Here is a 26,718-nt window from a genome sequence, read left to right on the forward strand (position 1 = left end):
AACTCATTATTTAGAAATGTATTTAGTTAAATATATTTCTAATTCCCAAACATTATAAAAAGTTACATTTTGTTTTTAAATTAAAATATAATTTTTTTGTTCTTATACTATACGAGAGTTATGTAAAACATTATTTTTAACAAATATTACGCAAAAATTATATTATAGTTCAATATAAAATCTTTTTTATCATATAAAAAGCATTACAAATGTGGTTTATTAAAAAATGATATTTTAAATAATTTTCGTAAAACAAAAGAAATATTTTATAATTTTATTTAAGAATAAAACATTTTGATTTCTCTTTCAATCTTCTCTCCCATTTTCATATGTGAGAGCATGAACAATACTATATTGATTCCTAAATATAAGATTTTAAAAAATTTGTTCACCTCTTTTTGAATTATTTCTGTTTACTATTTTATGAAGATACTTTTAATTGTTTTGTAATAAGTACATTATACACTAGTACAATACATTAATTTCTTCTTCTATGAGGATAAATAAATAATTGATACAAGCTAATTAGTTATTTTTCTGGCAAAAATTATAAGGGGTAGAGAGTTTGTAAAGTAAGAAGAATAAAATTAGAGTTTATTTCAGCAGATGGAACTCAAGCCCAATTTCTAAAACCCAAATACATCAGACTTCTCATGCTGGAAAATAGTGACGGGTAGAGTTCGAATTATTTTAAGAGGAATTTCGAGAAACATACATAAATTGTTAGTAATTTTAATGTCAATCACTAAAGTAATCCGTTTTCTAATGAATGTGAATTAATTAAGTAGTTGTATATTTTGGAACAAGGTAGTTTTGCTTTACAGGGATTTAATTGTAAAATTTTACAATAAATCATCGGAATATTGGTCAGTGTATAACAATACTAATTATAAAAAATTACATTTACTAAAAGCTTTTACATTTTAGAAAGTTTTGGTGAAAAATTAAAACAACCATTTCACCTAGAAAAGTTTGACAATTGAACTTCAATCACCAAGAGTTATTGATCAGTGTATAACAATACTAAAATAAAAGTAATTAAAAATAATAAAAAATATGTTATTAAACATTAACATATTAATTTTGATGAATTAAATTATTTTTAAAGTAAGGAAATTGCTCTATACTCTCTGATCAAGTTGTGTTTTGCACCAATTATAATTTAAATTCTAGAATTGAGTTATTATTCAGTAATTATACAAATTGTAAGATTTATCTTTCCGCAAAACATATAAGGGGTAAGTAAAAGTGTGAAAACGAATAAGAGTGAGAATACACAGGGATTCAAATGGCAGACTTATATAAACAGGTGGATTGATTTGCAATTTTGATGATGAACTTTTTTTTTCTTAAAGAAAACTTTATCATTTATGTTATTTGGATTGATAAAAAAAACCAACTAAAGTAAAATTACATTATTTTCCATAATTTAGATCATTAAAAATATTATAAAATGAATAAAATAGGATCATCTTTTATTTCATCGAATACTTTTGTTCTTTTAATTTGTAATATATGCTTCTTTTTTTGTTTCAAGGTGGACCTAGGGGCCCAAAAGAATCTAGAATACATTTGACTTTTTTTCTTTTCCTTGGGTTGTATGAAGATCATTGGTTTTACTATGTAAGACACAAATACTTGCTGGAAAATAGAGACTACAGAGTATGTACACTTATAACTTTGACATTGAGATAAAGAAACCCAGAATAATCATATCTGCATTAGCTAGACTAAGTTCAATTATGTGCTACAGCTAAGTTATACATCCAAATTGGAAGAACATTTTCTAAGAAATTTAATCAATTATTATACTAGGAGGAAGGTACACATTTGATTCTCGATGCGAATATGTAGCAAGCTTAACCGTAAAACAATCAGTAAGGTTGTACCTTCTATGTGCTTCTGTAAATCCCCCACAGAGAACTTGTTCTGCCCAATTCTCTATGTCCTTGTGTCCATCTGAGGCATATGCAGCTGCAAGCAATTGGTCCATGACTTCAGATTCTATCTGTAAGGCTACTTGTCATCACATTCACCACTCTATCCGCAAGTGCATCAAAATTAAAAGGTTTGAAAACAACTGTTTCATCAACCAGTTTATACAAATCTTGCAACCAAAGGTTTTGGATCTCAGTTGATGCATGTTCCAAGTTCACATCATTCATATGTTGAACTTGAGGTTCATTCTCTTCTGCTGGAAGATTCAAATCTAAATGCAAATTTGGTGCTGTGTGTACTCTTTTAGCCTTGTCTGAGATTAAGTGCTGATCTTGAAACATATTGTAGCTAATGAAATTTCGTTTATTTGCTAAAACTGGATTGGGAATGTTATCTATTGAACCATCACAAACACTAACACTTTGGCTTTTGATGTCTCCACTCACATGTTCAACTGATATTTTTATAGCCCTCCCTTTTACCTTTGGTATTCTCTCGGAACAGTTGGACGGTTCCCTTGTTTGGTGACCAGTGAAAGAAGTCACAAATATTGCATTGTTTACACCCACTTCTCTTCCACGTGAGTCAGTTAGCTTTCCTGTTTTCATGGCTTGAGACAAACCATTTTGAACTAACACATCAGCCTCGTCTGCATTTTCGAGAAAGACCACAGAGAAGGGGTTCTTGCAATATTCACCTACAATTAAATCAAGAGTAGTCTTTCCTCTGAATTTCACATTGCATCCTTTCATTTCTTTAGAACTTAGATCCACAAAAATATATCTATCCCGGCTTCCATACAAGAACTCAGCCAGAGTAACAGCAATTTTCTTTTTACCATTCCTATCTGGTCCAACAAAATTCATCCACACGTCACCCCTATGATTTGCACCAACCTTTTTTGTATGGCTGCCAGCTATTGTTTTGCTGATGACACTAATGGCTTCATCTTGCCAGCTAACCTCCTTAGTAAGGACATCGTAAAGAATTTTGGGATTCCTTGGATCAACCTGTCTACAAAAGTCAAAACTTAAGGTTGGTGGCTGGGATGGAGGCTTCAAGATATTTCCACCAGCAACATTAACTTCTGAAGAAAATAAACTTGAGATTTCCTTTGGAGGTTCAATTGTAAATTGACTGGAAGGTTTGTTAGATTTATCACTGGAAGGAGAGGAGCACATTCCTAATCCCAAATCACAAACAATGGAAGTGTACATGTTGCGTGATCCTAGATCACTTGAATCCAAACGTTCCACTTTCTGGAACTTCTGTGAAAGTTTTGGAGTATACTTCTCATGCCCTGCATTGAAATCCAAAGGAAAAAAAACTGCGTGATTGTGATGTGGAAATCGTTTGCTTACCAACAGGCACTTCTGAGTTGATATTGATGTACTTACTTGATGTGAGTGTAAGTCTGTTGCTGGTGTTGCTAGCATCTTTTTCTTTATTGTCACAATATTGGAACGCCATAACTGTTGGAGTGTTATTTGCATCAGGGAATATTTCATGCAGATTCTGGCACCTCTTGTCCAAGTTCTTATGCGTTGCAGATTCACTACTATTCCACACGACACCATCATCTTCTATCTGCACTGAATGGAAAAAAAGTGGTTTAACTCTCCATGCAAATAAGGCAATCTCTGGTCCATTAACAGATAATCCGAAGGATGTTATGTGAGACATGAAGGTCAATTGATGACAAGCTATTACTAACTATTAAAACAAGGAGGAGCAAAATTAAGACGGTAATGTAGCTCATTCAAGTCCTTGAAAATCATGAATTACAATGAGAGTAGGTCAATTTAATTTCTCAATTGAACTAGCCCTTAACTTTAGTTTCCTATTATTTTCTGTTTTGGGTTGGAAAATTACTCCTCTCAATAATTTGAGCCAGAATGTATGCAAGTACTACACACCTTAAGATTTAATCCTTTTGCTGATCCTAATTCTGAAATGTGCAATCGTGGAGGTAAGTTAGGCAAGCAAAGATCAACAGTTGAAGCAGCGAGAGTACTCGATTCACACCTTTCACCATATTGATGGCAAACACATTAAAATTAATCAAACCAGGAAATAAAAGAAAAGAAAAAAAGCAATAGCAAATGGCACAAATGAATCCATTTTGCATTGTTCCTGTAAATAACTCAGAATAGTCCGACAAAAAAAATATATAGTTTAGAGAAAATTTCCTATCGTGTAAAACTAGTTACTGCGTCATAGAAGCAGAATTCTAATTGCTGAGGATGTGATCATGGTGATGTTACTAAAGTAGTGTTATTTTTTTTTTCAATTTTACTGAAATGAGTATCTTTTTTTTAAAGTTATCTACAGCATAAGTTGTGATTACATGACATGATTTTATTTGAAAAAAGTCACGTCTAACTACATTTTTTTTTTCCTCAAATGAAATCGTGTTCGAACTAAATGATTTTCATAAATTTGGCAAACTCGTGTTGCATAAACACAACTTCAGTTTAATTAAGATTGAAACTAAAGTTGTCGATGCTAGCCACGATTTCACTGTTGTATTTTTCTCTGTCCTTCCGTGTTCGTAATGTTACGAAAGTAGTATACTTTTTTCCAATTTTACTGAAATATAATTTAAACTTACCTTTATGGGTAAGTGATATTTCCATAATACAATTTCATTATAAAAGAACCATAATACCAAAATACAACTTTAATTAGAAACCGTGTTTAATAATTCTAACAAAATTATGTTATATAAACACGATTTGAATTTAATTAGAATTGAAGCTAAAGTCGTGGCCAAGTTGTGGGTGTTGGCCAAGACTTTATTGTTGGGTTACCTTCCTGTGCAAAAAAGTTATGAAGATAGTATAATTTTTTTTTTCTCCAATTTCATCAAAATGTATATTTATTTTAAAAATTAACCATATTTATCGGTAGATTTTTTTTTCTTTTTGAGAGAGAAAATTAAACAACAAATGTGACACCAAAACAATATAATTATAGTCAATTATCGTTCAGCATAGTTCGATTTAACAATAATTAATCAATTTAAAGTTAAAATTTCGCTCAAGTGATATGAATTTTATTTTAAACTCAAGTTTAATTTAATTCATGATCATGAATCATTCAATTTAGCTTATTAGCTTATAAGAACTTAAAATAAAAAAATGCATAATTTTTTTTTTAATATAATATGCCATAATTACAAACAAAAATAAAATTTGTCGATAAACTTAAATTTATTGACAAATTTTAGTGATAGGTTTTATAACTTAAATTATTGACAAAAGCTTTCGTTAATAATGATTTTGTTAGTAAAATTTTATATATGTTGGTAAATTCAAATTTGAATGAATAATAGATACTTTTAATTGTTTGGCATTTTATTGATGAATTATGTTGATAAATTGAGCAAAAAATGTCTTGTCCAACGTCAATTTTTTTTATATATTATAAAGATATGAATAAGACAAAGAAAATAAGAAGATCAGGAAGATGAAATCAGAGTTGGTAGGTGCAGTGACAACAACACCAGAAGCGTAACGATGACAACAATGAAGGCATGACGAATGATGGTGGTGGTGGTTCGATGGTGACAATGACATAAAGGTGCGAGGGCAGTGATTGTCTTGGTTAGAGGAGGTTGAGAAGAAGGAAGAAGAGAAAGAAGAAAAGAATGAGAGAAGGAGGAGCAAAAGGATGAGTCAGATGTGATGACAATTGAATTGACGCTCCAGTGATGACAGAAATAATGCACATTAAAAGTTCACTTGAGATGAATTCACTATTCAAAAGGAAAGAAAGCGCGGATTTAGAAGAAGATATTTCATATTAGCTTTAAGAGAATTGCGAGCGATTCAAAGGAAAGATTTGCGGGATCAATTGCAATGTATTTTATTACCACTGTGTGAATGTATTACATCTTCAACCAAGAAACAAAAATAATAACTAATAATAATAATTAATAATAGTAATGATTATAATTAATAATAATGATAATAATTAATAATATTAATAATAATATTCATAATAATAATTTTTTTTCTCTCTTTATAATAATAATGATAATAATAATAATAATATTAATATTAATAATAATAAAAATAATAATATTATTAATAATTTATTTCAATTTACTAAATTACCATTTTTTTACATTTTAAAAATTAATTTTTATTTTTTCCCTTATAAATATTTTTACAATAAAATATAACATTAATAAATAACATTTTATATTACTTTAATAATTAGGGGCATTTTGGTAATCTTTAATTTTTATCAATTAAAGAAATTTTTTAAATATCAAATCCTTCTCACAAACTTTACTTCTAAATCTACTCTCAATAATCCACAAATCTACTAAAAAAACAACTAAAAAATTATCCTCAAATCCATTGAATTATTCTCCTTCATATCATCTTTCACAGATCACCTCATGTGAACAAAGCCTAAATAATGGCCTTTATGATGGACCCATAGTGAGAATGAAAAGAGGAAAAAGAAGATAAAAAGAAAAGAAAGAAGACTAACTCATAATTTTAACTTATAATCAAAACCTATTGTATTTATAGACGAATTTTTATTGATGAATATTTATTTATAAATTCATGCACGTGTGTAATTATTGTGCAAATTTTGCAATATTTGTCAATAAATTTATTGATGATCACTTTTTTAACATTTTTTACCTTTAGTAATCCTTCAATAAAATCAAATTGTTGACAAATTTTTACTATTTTAAAAGAATTATTTCCGTCAAAATACACAATTTTCTTATAATGAGTATTGCCATAATAATACTCATAAAAAGTCAGTTGAAAACTTAAATTAAATACAATAAAATTAAATCAAATTATTTTAATATGAATGATATGTATATAATATATTTATACAAGTCCTTTATATTTTTCCCCCTTATATTATATCGTTTACTACCAAGTCAAAATAGCACATTTTCAAAATAACTTTGCACCTAAATTAACCCGTACGACTATCCATTACAGTTATTAGTTAAAAGAAAAGAGTGGACTATTGTAATAATTTTGATCTCTATGTATTTTAATTTATGTGAGATTTTTTTTGAATAATACTTATATGTGATTTTGATCTGTTTAAATTTAATTGCTTAGATTTAGTCTTTGTGGTTTCTAAGTTGTTTAAATTAAATCTAGCGCCCCAAAAATTGGTTCAGTATAACATAAATATAGAGCTGTATCAACAAAAAAGAAAACACAGAAGATGGCGAATTGGTGATATATGCCGTACCTGCGAGTGTGATATGATTGAGCAGAGAACGAAGAACGAAGAGAGAAAATTGGCAAAAGCTGCAAGTCCCAATCCTTCTCTATAGAAGGAAACCTTCCAACGAATTTGATAAAGCTTTCATAATTTGTAGCAGCAGCAATGAGCCATAGCCTTCCATAACTAACTTCCAACAACTTTCCTAGCCCTACAACCACATACTTAACTGCCTCACTCTCACCCCAACCATTTTTCTCGTTCACTAAATCCTCCAAATCTCCCACATCCACCACAATACCCTTCCCCACGCGCTGCTCCACCATATCACCAATCTCTTCAAACCTCCAACGCACACTCTCTTCCCCGCAGCTCCCGCTAACAAACTCCATAATCTCTCTTCCAATGCGCGTCACGCGCAAACTGCACAACTCCCGTAAAACGCCGCTGTTTTGCCTCTCCACTGCTTCCGCGAAGCTCCACAGCGCATCACGTGCACATGCACCCAGAAGCAAGGGATTTCTTCCCTCGTACAAAACACCGTTTTGGACAAGAGGATTGAGAAAGGAAGAAACATGATAAAATGAACAGTCAAATTGTACGCTTTTAAGCGTGTCTATTCACTCCTCAAAAAATTTATTTACTAATGAACGTGTAAAAAGTGCGACACTAATGTGTTGTTAAATTTTGTGAAACTTTTATCATAAGGTACATGTATACACCAATTTGTAATCATTTACAAACTTAAACTTTTCGTTCTTTAATTTGTTACTGATTTACATTTTCAAAAATCAAAATCACAACTTTTCTTTCTAAATTAGACTCTTGTATTCAATTATTTATTTGTATAAAATATTTATATTTTAGTCTTTATTTTTTAAAATATATCATTTTTAATCTCTGAACATAGTTTGAATTCGGACTTAAAAGATATCATACTTTAAAGTCATGTGCTAAATATATAAATTTAATATTAAATTAAACAAAGTTATATAAACTAAACGTAGTTTTTACTCGCGTGACCAAGCTTCTTAACACAAAATCGTTTTTTCAATTACGACTAACTCAATTTTATAATTTTATTTATCACTTATCTATAGAAATTACACAAAAATAGTAAATTTTCCGTTTAGGAAAGAATGTATTTTGAATTTTCCAAGTTTAATTCACAAATATTAAAACATTAGTTCTATAACTATTTGAGTAGAATTTGCGTTCGAGTCTTTTAAACCCACAACCATACTATACTTTTAATTCGTTTTAATAGACAAATATTTGTTTGAAATTTGCTATAGTTCTCGTATTTTCAAGAGTTAAAAGACTATTAATGAATCTAGTTCAGATACTTAAATATGTATGTAAATTGTTATTAATTTTTTTATATTAGTATTCATTTTTTAGGAAACTGTTAAAATTTTTAAAATAGATTAAAAAAATGTAAGTACGTTTTAAGTATGAAAGTTATACGAAATTAAGAGAATAATAGAAGCTACAAAGTATGAAAATAATTAATTATTAATCTCCAACAAACCGTATACCTGCCTGTCTTCCGGGATAGCACCTCCGCGATCCTCCGATGATCGTTGTTGTCCTCGCCGGAGAAAGGGAAGGGGAAGCTCCGGCGAAGCGGAAGTTGTTGGTGCATGAGGCTAGTATGGGGACGATGGATAGCGAGTTTGATCTCAGAGCTCCGAAAACCCGCTTCGGCGAAGACGCGACTCACGACGGGGTCGTCGAGGATGGACAGGGTCAGGTGCCGCAGATCCACCTTAACGAAACAAGGCTGCTGGAGGTGGAAGTTCTCGGGCTTGCGGCGCTGCTCAGCTTGCGACCGCTTGATGGCGGCCATGAGCGAGTTCGACACCGGAGGATCATCGCCGACGCAAGAATCTGACGGCACACGGTCGAGTGACACACTGAGGGAAAGTTCGAGGGCTCTGTATTGGAGGCGCGTCCAGTAGACGGCGCTTCGGGCGCGTGTGCATGCGTCGCGCAGGGTAGAGGATGCCTGGGAAAGCATAGCAGAGACGGCGTGCAGTGAAGTAGTCTGGGCGTGGCCGCGCCGCCGAGCCACCGATACGGCGTCGTGGAGCGCCTTTGCGGCCTCCACCGTCAGGCATTGTATCGCAATAACCACCGGCGTAGGCATCGCCGACGTTCATAAAGTGAAAAAAAAAATATAAATAGTAACGGAAAATTCTCTTACGGAACTTCAAAAAAAAAATTAAGAGTAAAAGAAAACGAAGTTTAGGATTGGAGTTGTGGAATTTATTTCATGTTTGTGAATGAATGCTCTCGTAAACTTTAAACTACATTACATTGCATGTGTGAGATATATAAAGAGGATATGAGACAGTTAGAAAACTAAAATTATATGTATTTGGAAAGTGCAAATTCCTGCTCCTAATAATAAGTAATTTGAACGATTAATTAAAAGTAGTTTTGAGTGTAAAAGTGGGATATGTTAGACCAGTTTGGGAATAGAAGGAAATGCTTTTTAGGGAGAAGAGGCCAAAATAGAAATGAAAGGATATATGTTAGAGCCTAAAAGGGAGCACACATAGTACTAAGAGATGTAAAGGAGAAAAGAATTATGAATTTGATTTTATGACATTTTTAGACGAAAATAAAAATCAAATTAGTAATTAAATATAAATTGTATTATAATTTGAGTGTTTTAAGATTTATTTTAGTATAATATTTGGGTTAATTTTTTGTTTATGAGAGTGAGTGTGTGTGTGTGTATTTGGTGGTGTTGGCTATGGTTGCTTTTGTGATGGAGAAAGAAAGGGAGATGCTACCTCCACTTGCTTTTTGGTGCATGACCCACTTTCCACATTCACTCTCACTCTACTCACGTTTCGATTTCTTATTTGTTCCTCTTTCTTCTCTTGTCTTTTCATTTATTTCACACTGTTTAATCATAAATTATGTGAAGTTTAAACGACTGTGTTTCCCATTCTGCATTCAAGCTTCAATAAAAGTGTGATAAACTTCTTTTCAAGAAAAATATCTTAGCTTAAAAATGTCAACAAAACTGTTAAAAAAAGTAGCAAAAGATTCTTATCTTTTGGTTCAAAGAGATGTTAGTTGACTAGCTATTGCGAATAGAATAATGTTTGTGTAAATATTTCCAATCGCACATTTTCTTGAATTGAAATTTGATATCCAACGTAATTCCAAATCACGATTTCACATATAAAGGCCAACAAAATTTTCTTTCATTAAGACAAACCATGATTTTAACACTTGAAACCAATCGTCATTCGCAACGTATTGGATTCATTTTGCTCTCTTTTTGAATATTTTAACTTATTTTTAAGTTTTTATAAGCTCTCTGTAAATATATATGTAAACAGTTTATAATTTATATGAAAACATCATCTCCTCTTCAATAGTAAAATAAAATTTGAAATATTAAATTTACATAATAAGTAATTTTTTAAACATTTAATCAAGTTGTTTATTCCACAAAAAATGGATGACCTTGAGTACCACAAAATCTTATTATAAGTATGGGCAATAGAATTTATAATATTAAAGAGTATTTTTTTACGTCATTCTAATTTATTTTTTGTTCTATGTTTATTTATATTTCAAATATGGGTTAAATATGTTTTTAGTCCCTAAATTATTGGCCATTTCTGGTTTTCGTCCCTCTTCCAAAGTAAGGTACACTTTAGTCCTCATACTTTTCGAAACTTTGGTTTTAGTCCTCCAAAACTAACACCGTGAAAATAATGCTGACGTGGCTAACGGTAGACTGAGACAGTTTTTTTTTTATTCAGAGTTTATCAGCTTTTCTGTTGAGAATGCAATTCATATCTATCCAAAATTCTTCCAACTTTGTTTCTCAAGGTTCCAACTCAGCAGCAACTTCTCAAGGACCAGAAGAAGAACCATGCCGTGAGACAATACCTTCAGGTTTAGGTATTCTTGTATCCAATCGGGAAAGAGGAACAGGAAATGATAGTGTGCTTCAAGTTGACGTGGTCACAATATCTTTCAACATTTTGTTTGGAAACAATGCTGATGCCAATGATCATGACGCCAGAAGGAACGGTAGAAGATTATTTTGGGATGCTTTTTCCCGGCGTAGTTCTAGAAGGCTTGGTGATTCTCCAACCATTGTCTTCTCTATCGTCACCACCGTTCCCGCCGCCGGGAACCAGAACGGATCCACCGACGCACCTGCACCGCCGCGGTTCCCGAAGCTCAGCCACACCGGCGCGTCCTTGTGGCTTTCTCTGGTGGTTGTTTTCTTCAGAACCGGAGTCTCGGGCAGCAGCGGGAGCGTTGTAGGCGGTGGTGGTGGAGGAGGCGCGATTCTGCTCCGAGTGCAGCGCTTGGTGTTGGTGTTGGAGTTGGAGTTGGTGTTACCTTTTGCGCGCTTTCGCTTAGATGCGACGGATCTGGAGAAGACGTCGGCAGTGGTTTCGGAGGAAGAAGCGTCGGAAAGAGCAGCGGCGGGAAGGGGTTTGGGGGCAAGGTTGAAATGGCTGATGGAGGCAATGATGTTGAACAGTAAGGGTCATCGTAACATAATCCGAGGGAGAGAGAAAGGAAGAAAAGCTGAAAAATAAACAACTCTGTCAGTCTACCGTTAGCCACGTCAGCATTATTTTCACGGTGTTAGTTTTGGAGGACTAAAACCAAAGTTTCGAAAAGTATGAGGACTAAAGTGTACCTTACTTTGGAAGAGGGACGTAAACCAGAAATGGTCAATAGTTTAGGGACTAAAAACATATTTAACCATTCAAATATTAATGATTAATTTCGTAAAATAACGAAATCTATTAAATAATTTGTAGTTTTTATACCTATAAATCTCAAATGAAATTATTGTGAAACAAAATTATATATATAAAAAATATAGCAATAAATATTTATAACTAAGTAAATTTATGTCCATTGTTTTAGTATTAGAGTCTGTCTAAAATATTAATCATTATAATTATAAAAACAAGCACAAGCTACTACTAATAAAATAATTTATATAAATCTCATCAATTATTCATCGATAATAATGAATCATGTCCATTGTTTATAAAATACACCAAAATAAATAAATGAAACAAATTCAAACTCAACAACTTTTAAAAATTTATATTCCTTTTGAGACCAATACGTAACTTAAGATCAATATATACTTTCGCATCAAAATTATACATCCGATCCCAGCTATCAGTATGAGCAACAACATTCATATGATTAAAAAAGTATATTTTTTTTTGTCATGCTAATTTACTATTTGATTTCCTTTTATTTATATTTTAAATATTAAAAATTAATTTTTTAAAATAATAATAAATTATAAAGAAATTATATTTTTATACCAATAAATCTCAAATGAAACTCCTGCAGAAATCATATATATATATATATATATATATATATATATATATATATATATATATATATATATATTTATATATATAATGTAAATATTCAATATTATTATAATTTAAATCATTAATATTTACAAATTAAATTTTAGTTATTATTTATAATAAAGTAATTTAAAATTATAATAATTTTAATTTTTATCTAATTAAAAATATCAATTAAAAGCTTAAAAAATATTTATAGGATTAAATGTGTTCTAAATATTTATTTATAATATATATACAAACTAATTTTAAAAACAAATTTTTAAAAGATTAAAAATAAAATGTGATGGCAGCCCGTCAACTCCTCTTATAATTTATGATTTTTTTTGGCGGGTCAACTAACCCATCCATTTTTTGTGGGCCTAAACGAGCCAAAAAATTCGTTTTTCCACCCCTAAATTTATCCGTGTGACATTCTAAAAAGCAAAGGTTACAGCTGACATGCATAGTAAATATTGTGTCCAAATTATTTCTTGAATATTTTGGACTGTCCTTTGTTGAGCATTGTTAAAATTAAAAAAATTAAAAATAAAACATCAAAATTAATATATTTTGAAAACACAACATATGAACAATAGAGAAAAATTCAGCAGAAAATCTAAATTATATTGTGCCATGTTGAATGATGTGTAATAGTGTTTGTTGCTATAAGATTGTTTCTGTTTTTCTTTTGTTCAACCCACTAAAATTTGAAAAGGCCCTTCATAACCTTTTACTTTTGATTTCTTCAGAAAAAGAGATGATAGATAGATATCATGCAATTTGTTTTATTTATACATAGAGAAAATAAATTGTAACACCACAAATCCACAATTAACACAAGAAGAATTCCAAAATGCATAATTTTTTTTAACCTGCGTTATGAGTATGAATTATTTATAGCTAAAAAAATTAATTAATTTCATTGACATGATTTATTTCACCCTTAAAATAATATCATTATAATTCTAGTTCTAAATTATTTAATAAATAAACATAATATTTCTAAAAGAATATATTTTTATTCTTGGACTTCGAATTATCATTTTAATGGAAATAGTTTTTCTTTATTACAAAAAAAAAATACTAAAAACTTATAGAATAGTATGAATGTTATAAGGTTACATTCCTTATACTTTGAATTTTCTCTTGATTTAGTTTAAAGTGAAACCTATTACAGAGTATGAATATCTCCATTTCAAAAACTGTTTCTAATTATTAATCAAGAACAATACATATTTTTCTCTAACTAAGTTGCTCATATAGAAATCCTAACTTAGAAAGCCTAAAGCACAAAAAATATTAGTAATTTAGTTAAATTGTATAACGGATATACACTAATTTTAAACTCTTCTATTTTATAAAATTACTAACTAACAGAGATACAAGACAACTAATTATATAAAAAATTAAAAGTCATATATAGTTTCCGGGAAAAAATTACACCATAAAACAATATAGTGTATTGAATAGAAAATGAATAAATTAAAATCGAATAAAAATGTTTTGAAATAGAATACTCATTTATTTATCCATTCAATGTCATATTGGTATTGACGATCTAGTATGATATATATTTTATGAATAAGATTACTTAAGGAACTTTATTTGCATAAAAAGGAAAATATGTTATTTAAATATAGATTTATTTAAAAAGGAAACTAAATGCATATAAGAATGAAGAAGTTTATTAAATGCCACTTAACTAACATCATCTTATTAATGCCCATTTTTAGATTTACTTCTTCATTATCTAGGACAAGTATTTTAGAGTTTTTTTTAGCAACGTTGAATCTCTCAAGTGAGTTGAACAAATTGTTTAATCATTTGTGTTGTTATTTTCTTGTACCTAAAGTTAGAGCATGCATCTAATTAATAGTTTAATTGGGTTGATTAAGCATCAAAAGCATGTTTAAACGGATAATTTTGAAAACTTTCATTATAATCTTTTCATCTAGGAGCGTTTTTTGTGGAAAATATCTTCATCAATAAGATTAGAACACGATAAAAATTACGAAGCCTAATTATGATAAATAATAACCTTAATTGTTTCTTTTTTTTCTTTTTGAAAAATCTTGTCATTTTCCTTTCCAAAAACTATAGTTCTTTAACCTTGAAGACGTTGAAAAAATAACAGGATAACTATTTTTTTGGTTTCTTAACTTTTAGTAAAAATTGAAATTAGTTTATTTTCAAAATTTTGATTCAATTTAGTTCTTTAATTTAAAAATTGTGTATATTTAGTTTTTTTAACTAAATTTTGTTTGGTTTATTTGATGTTTCAAACATGTTTCGTGATAACATTTAAGTTGTTTATACCATTTGACATATTTTTACTTCAATGTTAACTAAGAAACACATTTAAAACATCAAATAAACTTAATAAAATTTGATTAAAAAGAATGCTACAAAAATAACATAATTCAAATGAAGGAACAGGAAGACCTAGGATGTAAAAGATCATAACATGAGCAGTAGATTTGGATTCTTATATACCCACTCGTGTGTTACTTCATTGTGATATATATATATATATATATATATATATATATATATATATATATATATATATGTGTGTGTGTGTGTGTGTGTGTGTGTGTGTGTGTGTGTGTGTGTGTGTGTGTGTGTGTGTGTGTGTGTGTGTGTGTGTGTATAAGATCCATTTGTATAGATATCATCATCTACATCTAAAAAATTGTATGCTTTGTTAGAAGTTTGTATAGTTTGGAAAGAGGTTTTGAAAAGAAAAATCTACTTCAACTAATATTCCTTTAAGCATGACTATACATAACATAGAAATCAGACTCGAAAAATCTAAAGTTATTTCTCTTTCCTCTTCAAGTTTACCTACACGATACCGGAGTAGACATAATCTCCACCGCCTGACAAACATAATGTTTTATCTAATACACAAAAGTCCATACTATAATTTTTTTGTCTCTCAATTTACTTGCATTGCACAATGTATATAAAGAACTAGGCCATTATCTCCACAATAATGAGTCAAACTATTATTTGCCATGAATCCCCTATTAAATAATCATACATTATGATAGAAACACCTAGTTTTAATATGAGAACTAAATTGGTCCAAATTTAAAATATAAACTAATTATAATTTTCACTCAAGATTAACGACCAAATCCAAAAACAATTACATCTTGAAACTCAATTGCACCTTATGGGCTGTACTAAAAACAATGTAAACAACAAATAGTTTTTATCTTTAGGATATTGTTCCTTACACCACCACAGTTACTAACGGCACCAACTAACAAGAGAAAAAGATGCAAACACTCTTTAACAATGTCCTACAATCATTATCGTTGTCCTCACTGCAGAGAAAAAAAAAACTCATTCCAAAACATATTTCATGTGTTTTATAAAGTTTTATTCAAAATATATTTTATGTAAGAATGTTCCAAGTGAAATATTATTTCTGAAAGGCATTATATGTGCTCAGGAAAATTTATTCTAGAAATATTATTTTGAAAAACATAATACGTTCCAAAATTTCTGTTCTAAAAATCATATCCCAAAAATGCTGTTCCAGAATTGTTTTAAAGAATCTAAAAAACTTATTTTGAAAAGTCTCAAATTGGAAAATTACTTTTAAAAATTTAAGGGGATGAACAAATCATAGGCGTGCAGGAAGTAAAAGCCTTATTTTGCCTTTTGAGCATTCAGAAAGAAGGTTTCGGTTTCCACCTTGCGGTTGATTTGATTTGAACGAAATTATTATTTGTCACGAGAAATACATATTATATTTATTTTCTTTTTCTTAAATATTTGCATAAAAACAGTATAAAATATTTGCTATTAATTATAAGGAAAAAACTATTTTTACTATCAGTCCGATTCAAATATACAAACCACTAAAATAATAACACATAGTCTATTGTAAAAAAGATGTTATCATGATCTAATTATAATCATTACGTATTATTTTAAAAGTAAAACAAGATTATATTAAAAGATTTGTTAACATTTTAAACATTTTTTCTTAGGAAAAACGCAACTAATCATTCTTCTAATTTACACAATATTCAACCAGAAACAATCTGTTCTCAGATCTCATCTCTTTTGAGGGGAGTTCATGATGGTAATTATGCCCTAAATTTGTATCTCTGATTAGACATGAATTAGCAATCATCACCCAATATTATTTTCTTTTCCTTTTTTTTTCACTATTCCACGAGTCACTTTCATGCTGAATGGGATTAGGAAGCTATCAATTTTTCTCTATTTTCTTCCGCTCCTCAATCTCCGCAAGGTGCTACACAACGTGGCCATCACAAAATCATTATTCAGGATAGCTATCAACCAAAAAAAAAAAGAGAACCCCATCTTCAGCAACATAAATTAATACATTAAGACCAAAATTAAATAAAATTATCATCACAAATAATGCTTCCACACCCTTTAAAATATTCAATTTCAAAATTGGCCACTGTGGATACGAGGGACAGAGAACAGCTCAAACAATTGTTTCTTTTTCTTTGTTGCCTATGTCGACGTTCGTTAGTGGTTACATTATACTATATTCCCATGACCCCAATTGAAATGTTCTTGGTTTTAAAGAGAGAGAAAAAGAAAGGTCAAATCTTTCGTTAGGGATTATGTCATTATATCTCGCCATCTAGGTCGGGTTTCTCGACGCAATCAAAGTTGAACATTAGAAAAAGAAAACAACCTTTTCCAACATTACAAGTAACGCAGCAAAATTTGCATCTATGCACCCTATTTGTCTATATGTTGAACTCATGATCTTTTAAATCACGATTTATGGATTAGTGCCTAGATTGGGGATAGGTTCTGTGCAATTTATAAAGATTCGTGGTGCTATAAATTATACCCTCTGACCAAATATTTCACCTGTTACATTAATTTGAAAGCATGCAAATGCAATATGTACAAGCTGTCACTTATCCATATTTTAATGAAATTGGCATGATTCGCGAGGCCTGAGCAACGGGAAACTGGTTTGAAATTCAAAGGGTGAAAGTGGAAAAGAGAGAAAGAAAAAGGTTAAAAAGAAAACAAAAAGGAAGGTGAGGACATGAATAATTAAAAAGGGAAGAAAGGAAAGAAAGAAAAGAGGGTAATGATTGATTCTACATGGCATGGTGTGTGGTGAGTGTGGTGAGTGATAACCTGGAAAAGAAAGAAGTGGGTGAAGACTCAGTTTCAGAGAATTGAGAAACAACATTATTATCAATGGTGGGTCTCTCTGCTATTATTATTCATTTCATTACCCTCTAATCAAAAGTAAAAAACTTCCATTTACTCTTAAGATTCAACATCTGCATCTGCTCCTACTCCTTTTATCATTAATCTTTGCTTCACTCTCACTTCTCTCTCACACTTTTCTCCAAAAACACACTCAAATAATAAAAATATTTACCACGATACATTTTTACATTCGTTTAAAACAAAATATAAAAATAAAATATTTATAAAAATATAAATTTTTATATTTAAAAAAAATGAAAAAAATCATATTTAAATATAAAAAATTTAGACGTGTAATGAATATTTTTAAAAAGAAAAAAGTTAAACGTGTTTTTCTTATATTTTGATGTTAAAACTTTAAAAATAAATTAATATTATCTTTTAAATAAAAACATTAATTTTTTTTATGAATACTTTAACTTTTTATACATTTATACTGTCAACACGTGTCTTTATTTTTAAAATTTAAAAACTAAAATATATTAAAATTTTGATCTGATAAGGGTTTAAATTTAAAAATTTGGAAAAATTATTCTTCAAGTTGTTTCTTTGAGATATATTTGCTTATGAAAGCATTTGTGTCCGTATGGCAACCAACTATATATATTTATATAGATTAGTTCATTAGATTAGAGATTTTTTAATGGTGCAGTTATTTTGAAAGTTGCTTGTTTCTGAAGTTTACGATCAGAGACAAACATGAAATGTCAAAGAAGAAGAATATTCCAAGCATAAGGAAGATTATCAAGGAGGCGGCTCAAAATTGGTCGGATCATCACTGTCAATTTTTTTCATTTGGTCTATACCAAGAATATTAATATTTCCGATTATACTGTAACATCCAATTTCAAAATCACCGAGAAAAAATAGGTATTGACTTTTAGCTTTTTCTTATTGTGAATTTTTTTATTTTCTAAAAAATTATAATAATTTTATTCTTGTATTCATTTATGTTTTCATGGAAAACAACGAAAAAAGAGAAAAAAAAAGTCAGGGAGGAAGCGCTGAAAGCACGTTCTGGAAATGAAAAGTAACAAAAAATGGCTAAAAGGAAAAAAAAAAAAAAAGAGAGAGAGAGAGAGTAAAAGCAAAACCAACGGTCCCATGCCATGTTGACTTCTCACCATAAAAGAAACAACAGAAAAATAAAAACAAGAATAGACTGATGACGTGGGCAGTGCATGATGATTACACGTGTCAAATCAAAGAATGCGTAAAATTTGTGGCCCGACTAAACAACAACCTTTTCTCTCTCTTCATCTTTTCAAAAGTTGGTAAGACATTGGCACCCATGGTTTGGCTTATGTTTTACACTGAAAACATATAGAGAGACGCAGAGCGAATCTTCCATGTTTCTAACGCACTCTTCTCTCTCTTCTTGCAACCATTACCAGAGCATGCACATCATAAACCATGCGTTTTATTACGCTTATGTCCCTTCCGTCATTCTTAATTCACATGTCACTGCCCTACTCAGACATTATCATCATCAACAACAACAACAATAAGGTTTCTGAATTGGTCGTGTCGTGTCCATGGCTGTGTCCAACGGCGTCGAAGCAGTGTTAGAGTTTCTGCGGAAGAATGGCTTGTCGGAGGCGGAGTCCGCTCTCCGAGAAGACATCATCGAGAACACCGACCTCGGAAACTTCGACTACGAGAAGTTCTTCTTCCCCATGGTCCCGCCGCCGCCGCCGGTCAGAGTTCGATCCTTCTCCCGACCGTCCGAGTTCGCCGCCGCGGACGACGACGACTCCAAATCCAGCTCGGACGAGTTCGTCACCATCGATTCTTCCACTTCTCGCGTCTCTTCTTCAGGTACTCCAAATTCAAATTGAAAATGAAATTCAAATCAAGTTTAGTGCTTATTCTCAATTGCATGGGTTGATAAGTGATTGATCACTCTCTGTTCTATGTAACGGAGACCTAAGCAGTTACTGTTTGATGTTTTCCACTCCGTGCTGCTAGTGCTACTATTGAATTGGATGCTTTTTTAGTTTTTTTACACTTAGGTGTTTTCAATTTGTAAATTAGGATCGCGTAATTGATCATCTATATTTGATTTCGTGTGTTTGGTTTTGTTGATCACACAGCTCAATTGCATGCGTATTAATTCAGCATTATACATATAGAACAATTCATTTTAGGGGATGCAGAGTATTAGTGGTTTCGTACTGGAAAAAAAGTGCTAGTATTTAATTTTTGTTAGAAATACACGATTTAGCAATCCGTGGAAACATCAATTTCTTTGAGTGATGCCATTCACGAATGTTCGAGAATGGAGCATCCTAAAACGTAGTTGTTTTTGCAGAATTCGTAAATCCATATGGAATCCGTTCCTCGTCTCAGACTCAGAATGATTCGGAGTCTTCGTCTGAAAGATTATCTCAGTTTGGCACAGCACGTGATTATCACGATTTTGATATGCAAAATGAACCGTATTGGTATAATGAAAAAGATGAAGACTATTTCATGACTCCTAATTTTGAAGGGCCAGACTATTTTGCGTGTCAGAGTGAAGATAAGTTTGTCATGACAGCAGAAACGGACAACCAACGGGACAATTCTCTGCATCTTGGTTCCAACTATGAAGAATTTCAACTAAAGGGGAATAGTAATGGTGGTTACATGGACAAGGCATGCCTTGATAATCATTTTTCTGTAGTGGATGGAACTGTGGCTCATTCAAAAGGGTATTGTTATGTTGATAACAAGGACCAGTTTAAAGGGGAATTAGAGGGTAAGGCTGAGAAACCCAGTGTTGCCTGCAGTTGTGAAGTTCCATTTTGCAAAAGCAGTCCTGGTTCTGGAGGTTCTTGCAGTCTGGATCCTACAAACTTCGGCTACCCTAACTTGAAGGAAATCCATCTGAACAATTTTCATTTGGGGGTTGTTGGGGACATTAACTCTTTTGATTCTACTTCAGAGCTAACTTTGAATCAAAGTTTTGACCACTACACTAAAAACGACAGCAGTAAGGAGTACAAGGGTCCTTACGACTTAACTATCGAAGTTACTGATAAAAATCTACCAAATGGACTTGACACCTATAAGGCACAACTTGGTGGAGAATTAACTGAAGACTGTCAAGATCCAGAGCTTGCTGCCGATGGAGAGGATACAACTGATGATGAGCTCTTGAAGTATACTCAAGAGGAAGAATACGAAGTGTTTGATCTGAGAATTATACATAGAAAGAACAGGTTTTGAAAGATGATCTTGTGTCTTAAACTTTCGTTTCTAACAAATATTCCTGGAAATGCTTGTGAATAAGTTGATTTTGGATGTGTAGAAGTTTAGGAATTATTAGAATTTGAAATTAAATGCCGCTTTTTTCATTTATAATTTTCTTAATTTTGAGCCTACAACTTTTCGTAGTTGGCATTAACTATGTGCATGATGATTTGGACTCCGCATTTATTTCTTATGAAATTTGAATTGTGGCTTTTGCACTTTTGCTCCTTATGTGTGTTTAGATAAACTTACGTTGTATTTGAGTATGATTTGCTATGGTCCATTATTGCATCTACAGGACTGGATTTGAAGAAAACAAGGAACTTCCGATTGTGTTAAATACAGTCTTGGCTGGAAGGTATTATTTGACCGAGTATCTTGGTTCAGCTGCCTTCAGTAGGGTTGTTCAGGCACATGACCTTCAGACAGGGATAGATGTTTGTTTGAAGATTATTAAAAATGACAAAGACTTCTTTGATCAAAGCTTAGATGAAATCAAGCTTCTGAAACTTGTCAATAAGGGTGACCCAGCAGATGAACATCACATTTTGCGCCTTTATGACTATTTCTACCATCAGGTATGTCTTATACATCTGAATTGATTTCGTAAGGTATGCAAATGTTCAGTTCAAACTATATGCAAAATTATACTTGCTTATCAGGGAAATTATGAACTATAGAGCTAGAGCACAAATAAATCTTTTTCATGTAGCTTTTAGAATGATCTAATGGAAATTTATCATTAGAATTTATTTACATATCTTTTCCCATTCTGTCCAGTCTTAAGTTGCTTATATTGAATCAAAACTCCACAGGAGCATTTATTCATTGTAACTGAACTTCTGCGAGCAAACTTGTATGAATTTCAGAAATTCAACCAAGAATCTGGAGGGGAAGCATATTTTACATTAAAGAGATTGCAGGTTTGTTCAAATAGAAGAAAAGTTTGTGTACCTATTGCACATGATTATTTATTCAGTTGTTATATTGCTAGAGATAGTTGTCTTAAGCGCACTGTTGATCCTTCACAACTTTGATGATCACGAATACCTGTCTCCTATTAATACATACCTATCCATTATTGGATAGTTAATTCAGCTATTTAAGTAGAATTGCTTCTTGCCAGAAATAGTTAAGTGTTTTAAATGATTAGATTGTTGTTATTTGCAGATCATTACTCGTCAGTGTTTGGAAGCATTGCAATACTTGCATGGCTTGGGAATTGTTCACTGTGACCTGAAGCCAGAAAACATTCTAATCAAAAGTTACAAAAGATGTGAGATAAAGGTTATTGATCTTGGAAGTAGTTGCTTCCAAACAGACAATCTGTGCCTATATGTACAGTCCAGATCCTATAGAGCTCCTGAAGTGATGTTAGGTCTTCAATATGATGAGAAGATTGACATATGGTCTCTGGGATGCATTTTGGCGGAGCTATGCTCTGGGGAAGTATGTTCTAATCTGCCTTTTCTTTATGATATTAATCAAATACAGTTTTCTCTGGTTTTAACATGAGCAAGGAATTTGCTTTTCTTTCATACAGTTAAATCAGATTTTCAGTTGGTAAGATATAGTTGTGGAATAATTTATTTTCAAATATTTTTTTGTTACTTATCCTGAATTGTAATCTCTTCTGCAGGTGCTGTTCCCAAATGATGCAGTTGTGATGATCCTGGCACGCATAATTGGAATGTTTGGTTCTATTAATATGGAAATGTTGGTGAAAGGACAAGAAACGCACAAGTACTTCACCAAAGAATATGATATTTATTACATAAATGAGGTTTGTTTCCCCTATTTTTTTCCTTTGCATAGCTATTCCTTTTTTTACAGATTTGTCGTTTGTGTGAAATCTTAGGTGAAAAAACATTCTATTCTGGCTGCCGACTGCTGGTCACATTTACTCATTTAATTGGAGGGGGGAAATAGCAAAATTTTCTCTTGTTTCTAGAAGTGTACTAACCTGATATGATCTAGTTAACACGAGAATGTAGCACATTTTCATTTTCTATATGAGCCCTGATTAAATCTTATATTTACCAAAAGAATCTTACATTCTTACTAATCCTCATTGTGGTCAGTATCAACTTCGAGGGGCAATCAGTGAAATTCTACTATCTTTTCTCAGACTATATTAGCAACGTGAAGTTGATGTGAACAAAAATTGAGATGGATTAGTACGTTTATTTTAAGTGAGAAAATACAGTAATTGAAAGAGGAGTATAGATATGTACTAGTTGTCTACAAATAAGGATAACAAATAAAAGGCCCCTTCATTCATCGACATAATTAATTTTTAACTGTTAGATGGATAATACTAGAGTTTCTTTTATCCGTTAGAATTGAACATTTGTTAGAAAGTTTACAATAACTTAAAAACTCTACTGCAACAAGCCAGAGCCCCCTTGATTACTACTTCAATTAACATAGGTAGAGGATAAAGCAGGTGGAAATAATGCTAAAACTCACATTTCTTCGTATCCTCATTACACAAAAACAACACCTTAAAATAGCCTACAGCTACTAGCCTGTTGATGATAACCCTATAGGTCTAATAATCTAACTTCAGAAAATAATAAAAGAAAACACAAAACAATAAAATGTTAATTAATTGCAATAATTTAGCCCCATCTTTGAAGTTTGAACTACTGGAGGGTGGGTCTGTTTGGATTTCAATTCCCAAACCAACTTTCAATTTTCATTAAACACTGCACCAACATATTTGAATTTTTGTTTTTTCAGATTAAGTTAGAATGAAATCCCAGCTCAAATTCTAATTCACTTAAAAGCTAAAATTGACTTAGAAGCTACAATAAGTTGGTTTTTTTCGACTCCAATTGAATTCAACTCAACTTAATTTCCTAACTGCATTTCAACGTCACACTCAGAGTGGGTGTATTTGGATTTCAATTGAAACATCCAAACCAACTTTTAGTTTTCATTAAACATTGTGTCAACATATTTAACACTTTTTCTCATATCAAGTTTAAAAAGAAATTTCACATCAAATCCCAATTAACTTAAAAGCTCCAAATAGTTACTTTCTTTTCACTTCAAATTCTAAGTAACTCAAAAGGTACAGTGGGTTACTTTTTTTTTTTTCAACTCCTGTTGAGTTCAAACAAACACTTAGTTTCAGGCCTAGAGTCTCCATCCTATCATGAATCCTTCTAAATTCTATTTCAGTTGTTTCCAACCAATCATTAATGTTATACACTCTACACAGGAGACTGATCAACTGGAGTTCTTGATTCCAGAAGAGTCATCGTTGGAGCAGCACCTGCAGGTTACTGATACTATGTTTATCAACTTTATCAGATACCTACTCTGCGTCAACCCTAAAAGAAGGCCTACCGCAAGACAAGCACTAAAGCATCCATGGCTTTCCTATGTTTACTAATCCTTTCTCTGGTGGAAAGTTCAGTAATTCCATTGGAATCATCCACATCTCATGATCTCTTCTGCTTATATTATGCATATAGCAAAGCTTGCAATCACAATTTTGGTTTGTTTATAGGCACATCAAGTGTCACTGTCTCATTCTGTATATTTCCTTTTTGCCTGTTGATTTATAGTTTGCTCATTGTACAGAATTGCTTCCCATTATTTTTTTGCCTTCCACGAATGGAGAGGTTATCAGAATAACATTTTCTTGTCACCCCATTTGGCTCTAACATGATATCACATAATACAGGGGTTACATGAATTCAGTAGATTTGGATTAATTTACTTTCTTTACAGAAAAAAAAAATGGAAGTTTCTCACTGATCGATGCTGCTAATTCAGAGGCCAGCCTTTGTAAATGTAAGTTTCATTCTGGCACTGAGTTTGGTCTACTGGTTAGAGGCTCAAGTAATTTGCTTTAGATCAGATATTCAATCCTTACTTTTATGATATACACAAAAAATAAAAAATTCTCAAACATGAATGTTTTTATTTATTTTCTTATGACACGTGAATTTATCATTATTTGTCACTTTTATCATATGTTTTTCAATTTAATTATTCATTTTTCTAAATTTTATTCTATGTTCAATTTACTTCTTTCGTCTTTTATCCTAAATTTCAGTTATTAATGCTCTTATCTTTAACTTTAAATGACTTATTATTTTACTTAGCTGTTTATTTCAAACGATCACCTTCTTTACAATTTTAAAAAATTATAACCGTGTTTAATTTCATGTATATTTTTTAAATTCTGTTGACATAATTTTAAAATCACTTTTACTAATATTGCTGTAAAGTCTACTTTAAATTTGTATGTTATAAATGTTTCTCAACAACATAAATTTATTAACGAATCTGTTAAATATCTTATATAATATACTATTATACAATTATACAAGTATATATATATCAATCGAAGTGAATTTTAAAACGTGTGTGAAATAAATTAATATAAATTTAACTTCAGATATATTTATTGTTTTCAATAATAGAACATCAAGTCTACCATATTGTTGATAAAAATGAAAACTATTTGAATATAAGTACTTCATTAATAAATTCAATTTTACATGATAGTGGGTATTTTTAAAATATAGAATTATACAGCAGCAAAATGTTGATTTATTTATCTAAAAATGTGAAATGTGGAATAAATTAATATAAATTTAACTTTAGATATATTTCTTGTCTTCAATAAAAGAACATCAAGTCTACCATATTGTTGATAAAAATTAAAATTATTTGAATATAAGTACTTCATTAAATAAATTCAATTATAATAGTGGGTATTTTTGAAATATAGAATTATACAGCAGCAAAGTGTTGTTTTATTTATCTAAAAATGTGAACTTTGCTATCAATGAGCCATTATCAAGACAATTGAATTCATAAAATTTAATTTCGAACTTGAGAAATCTGTATGTAATGGCATTAATTTCTATTCCTGATTTTGAAATTACATATATAATCATCTATATTTTGACATAAATCTCTTAATATAACACAGTTCAGGATCAAAGTTCCAATTAAGGAAATGCTATATAATTTCTTCTAAATTACAAAATAAGAAGTTAACAAAACTATTTATTGAAGTTATGAAATTTGTTATAATAAACGTGCCGACGTCTACATTTTTCAAATTGAATATTTATTAATATGGGGCATTAAATTTGGAGAAAGTTCAGTAATAAAATAAAATGAGACTAATTTGTACAAAATAAAATAAAATTAAAGGTTATGCTTTTTATGAATGTAACAGTTTTTCAACTAATTAAGGAATATTATTTATGATATTAATATTTGTTTCATATTCAATAGAGATGTTACATGTATAAAATTGTTTACGCATCTTAGAAATTTCTAACGTCCTTTTTTTTATTCATTTTGTAATAGATTCGCAATAAATGGAAGGTGACATGTGGAAATTTAGGCCCATTTATTATTTGATACACCTTTTAAAGAGTTACTCCTTCCACTACCACACATTCTTCCTCCACCTCCCCACTTGGTAATATTTAATTTCTGTTTTAACTTTTACCTTGAAGTTCTACCTCACCACACCTATCAACCCATCATCATCATTTCGATTCACTTTCCATCCATCAATGTGAAGCTTCCGGTAAACAAAAAATTAAAAAATTAAATATTAAAGAGAGATCCCGAAGGACACAACAGAAGTGGGGACATCCGTTTGGCCTTAAACAGATACCCACTTCCGTTATCTGATAAGTCTAGTTCTACCAATTGGGACAAATTTGTGAGATGCAATTCATTGATATTGTCCTTC

General features: G+C 31.0%; 2 protein-coding genes across 2 annotated transcripts; one reads left to right on the plus strand and one right to left on the minus strand.

Annotated features, from left to right (window-relative positions):
• Positions 1-1,549: 1,549 nt before the first annotated feature.
• On the minus strand, positions 1,550-9,494 carry LOC108336572 (protein SMAX1-LIKE 8-like). Its single transcript, XM_052879829.1, is given in 6 exon segments — positions 1,550-2,015; positions 2,017-3,238; positions 3,336-3,525; positions 3,855-3,963; positions 7,177-7,671; positions 8,688-9,494. Coding segments are annotated over 6 exon segments (2,847 nt in total). The 5' UTR covers positions 9,299-9,494; the 3' UTR covers positions 1,550-1,795.
• Positions 9,495-19,024: 9,530 nt separating this feature from the next.
• Positions 19,025-24,697, plus strand: LOC108338347 (uncharacterized). Its single transcript, XM_017575157.2, has 7 exons — positions 19,025-19,568; positions 20,062-20,953; positions 21,283-21,562; positions 21,800-21,907; positions 22,155-22,433; positions 22,624-22,767; positions 24,211-24,697. The coding sequence occupies exons 1-7, from the start codon at positions 19,286-19,288 to the stop codon at positions 24,382-24,384; spliced, it is 2,160 nt and encodes a 719-aa protein (XP_017430646.1). The 5' UTR covers positions 19,025-19,285; the 3' UTR covers positions 24,385-24,697.
• Positions 24,698-26,718: the final 2,021 nt, after the last annotated feature.

The sequence above is a fragment of the Vigna angularis genome, chromosome 7, assembly GCF_016808095.1.
Source record: "Vigna angularis cultivar LongXiaoDou No.4 chromosome 7, ASM1680809v1, whole genome shotgun sequence".
NCBI classification, from domain to species: domain Eukaryota; kingdom Viridiplantae; phylum Streptophyta; class Magnoliopsida; order Fabales; family Fabaceae; genus Vigna; species Vigna angularis.

What these genes read in the sequence shown, in the direction of transcription:
- LOC108338347 (XM_017575157.2), top strand. Translation starts at nt 19,286, where the DNA reads ATGGCTGTGTCCAACGGCGTCGAAGCAGTGTTAGAGTTTCTGCGGAAG. An exon ending in TTCTCGCGTCTCTTCTTCAG is followed by an intron (nt 19,569 to 20,061) that starts GTACTCCAAATT and finishes TTGTTTTTGCAG; the next exon opens with AATTCGTAAATCCATATGGA. An exon ending in CGGAGCTATGCTCTGGGGAA is followed by an intron (nt 22,434 to 22,623) that starts GTATGTTCTAAT and finishes TCTCTTCTGCAG; the next exon opens with GTGCTGTTCCCAAATGATGC.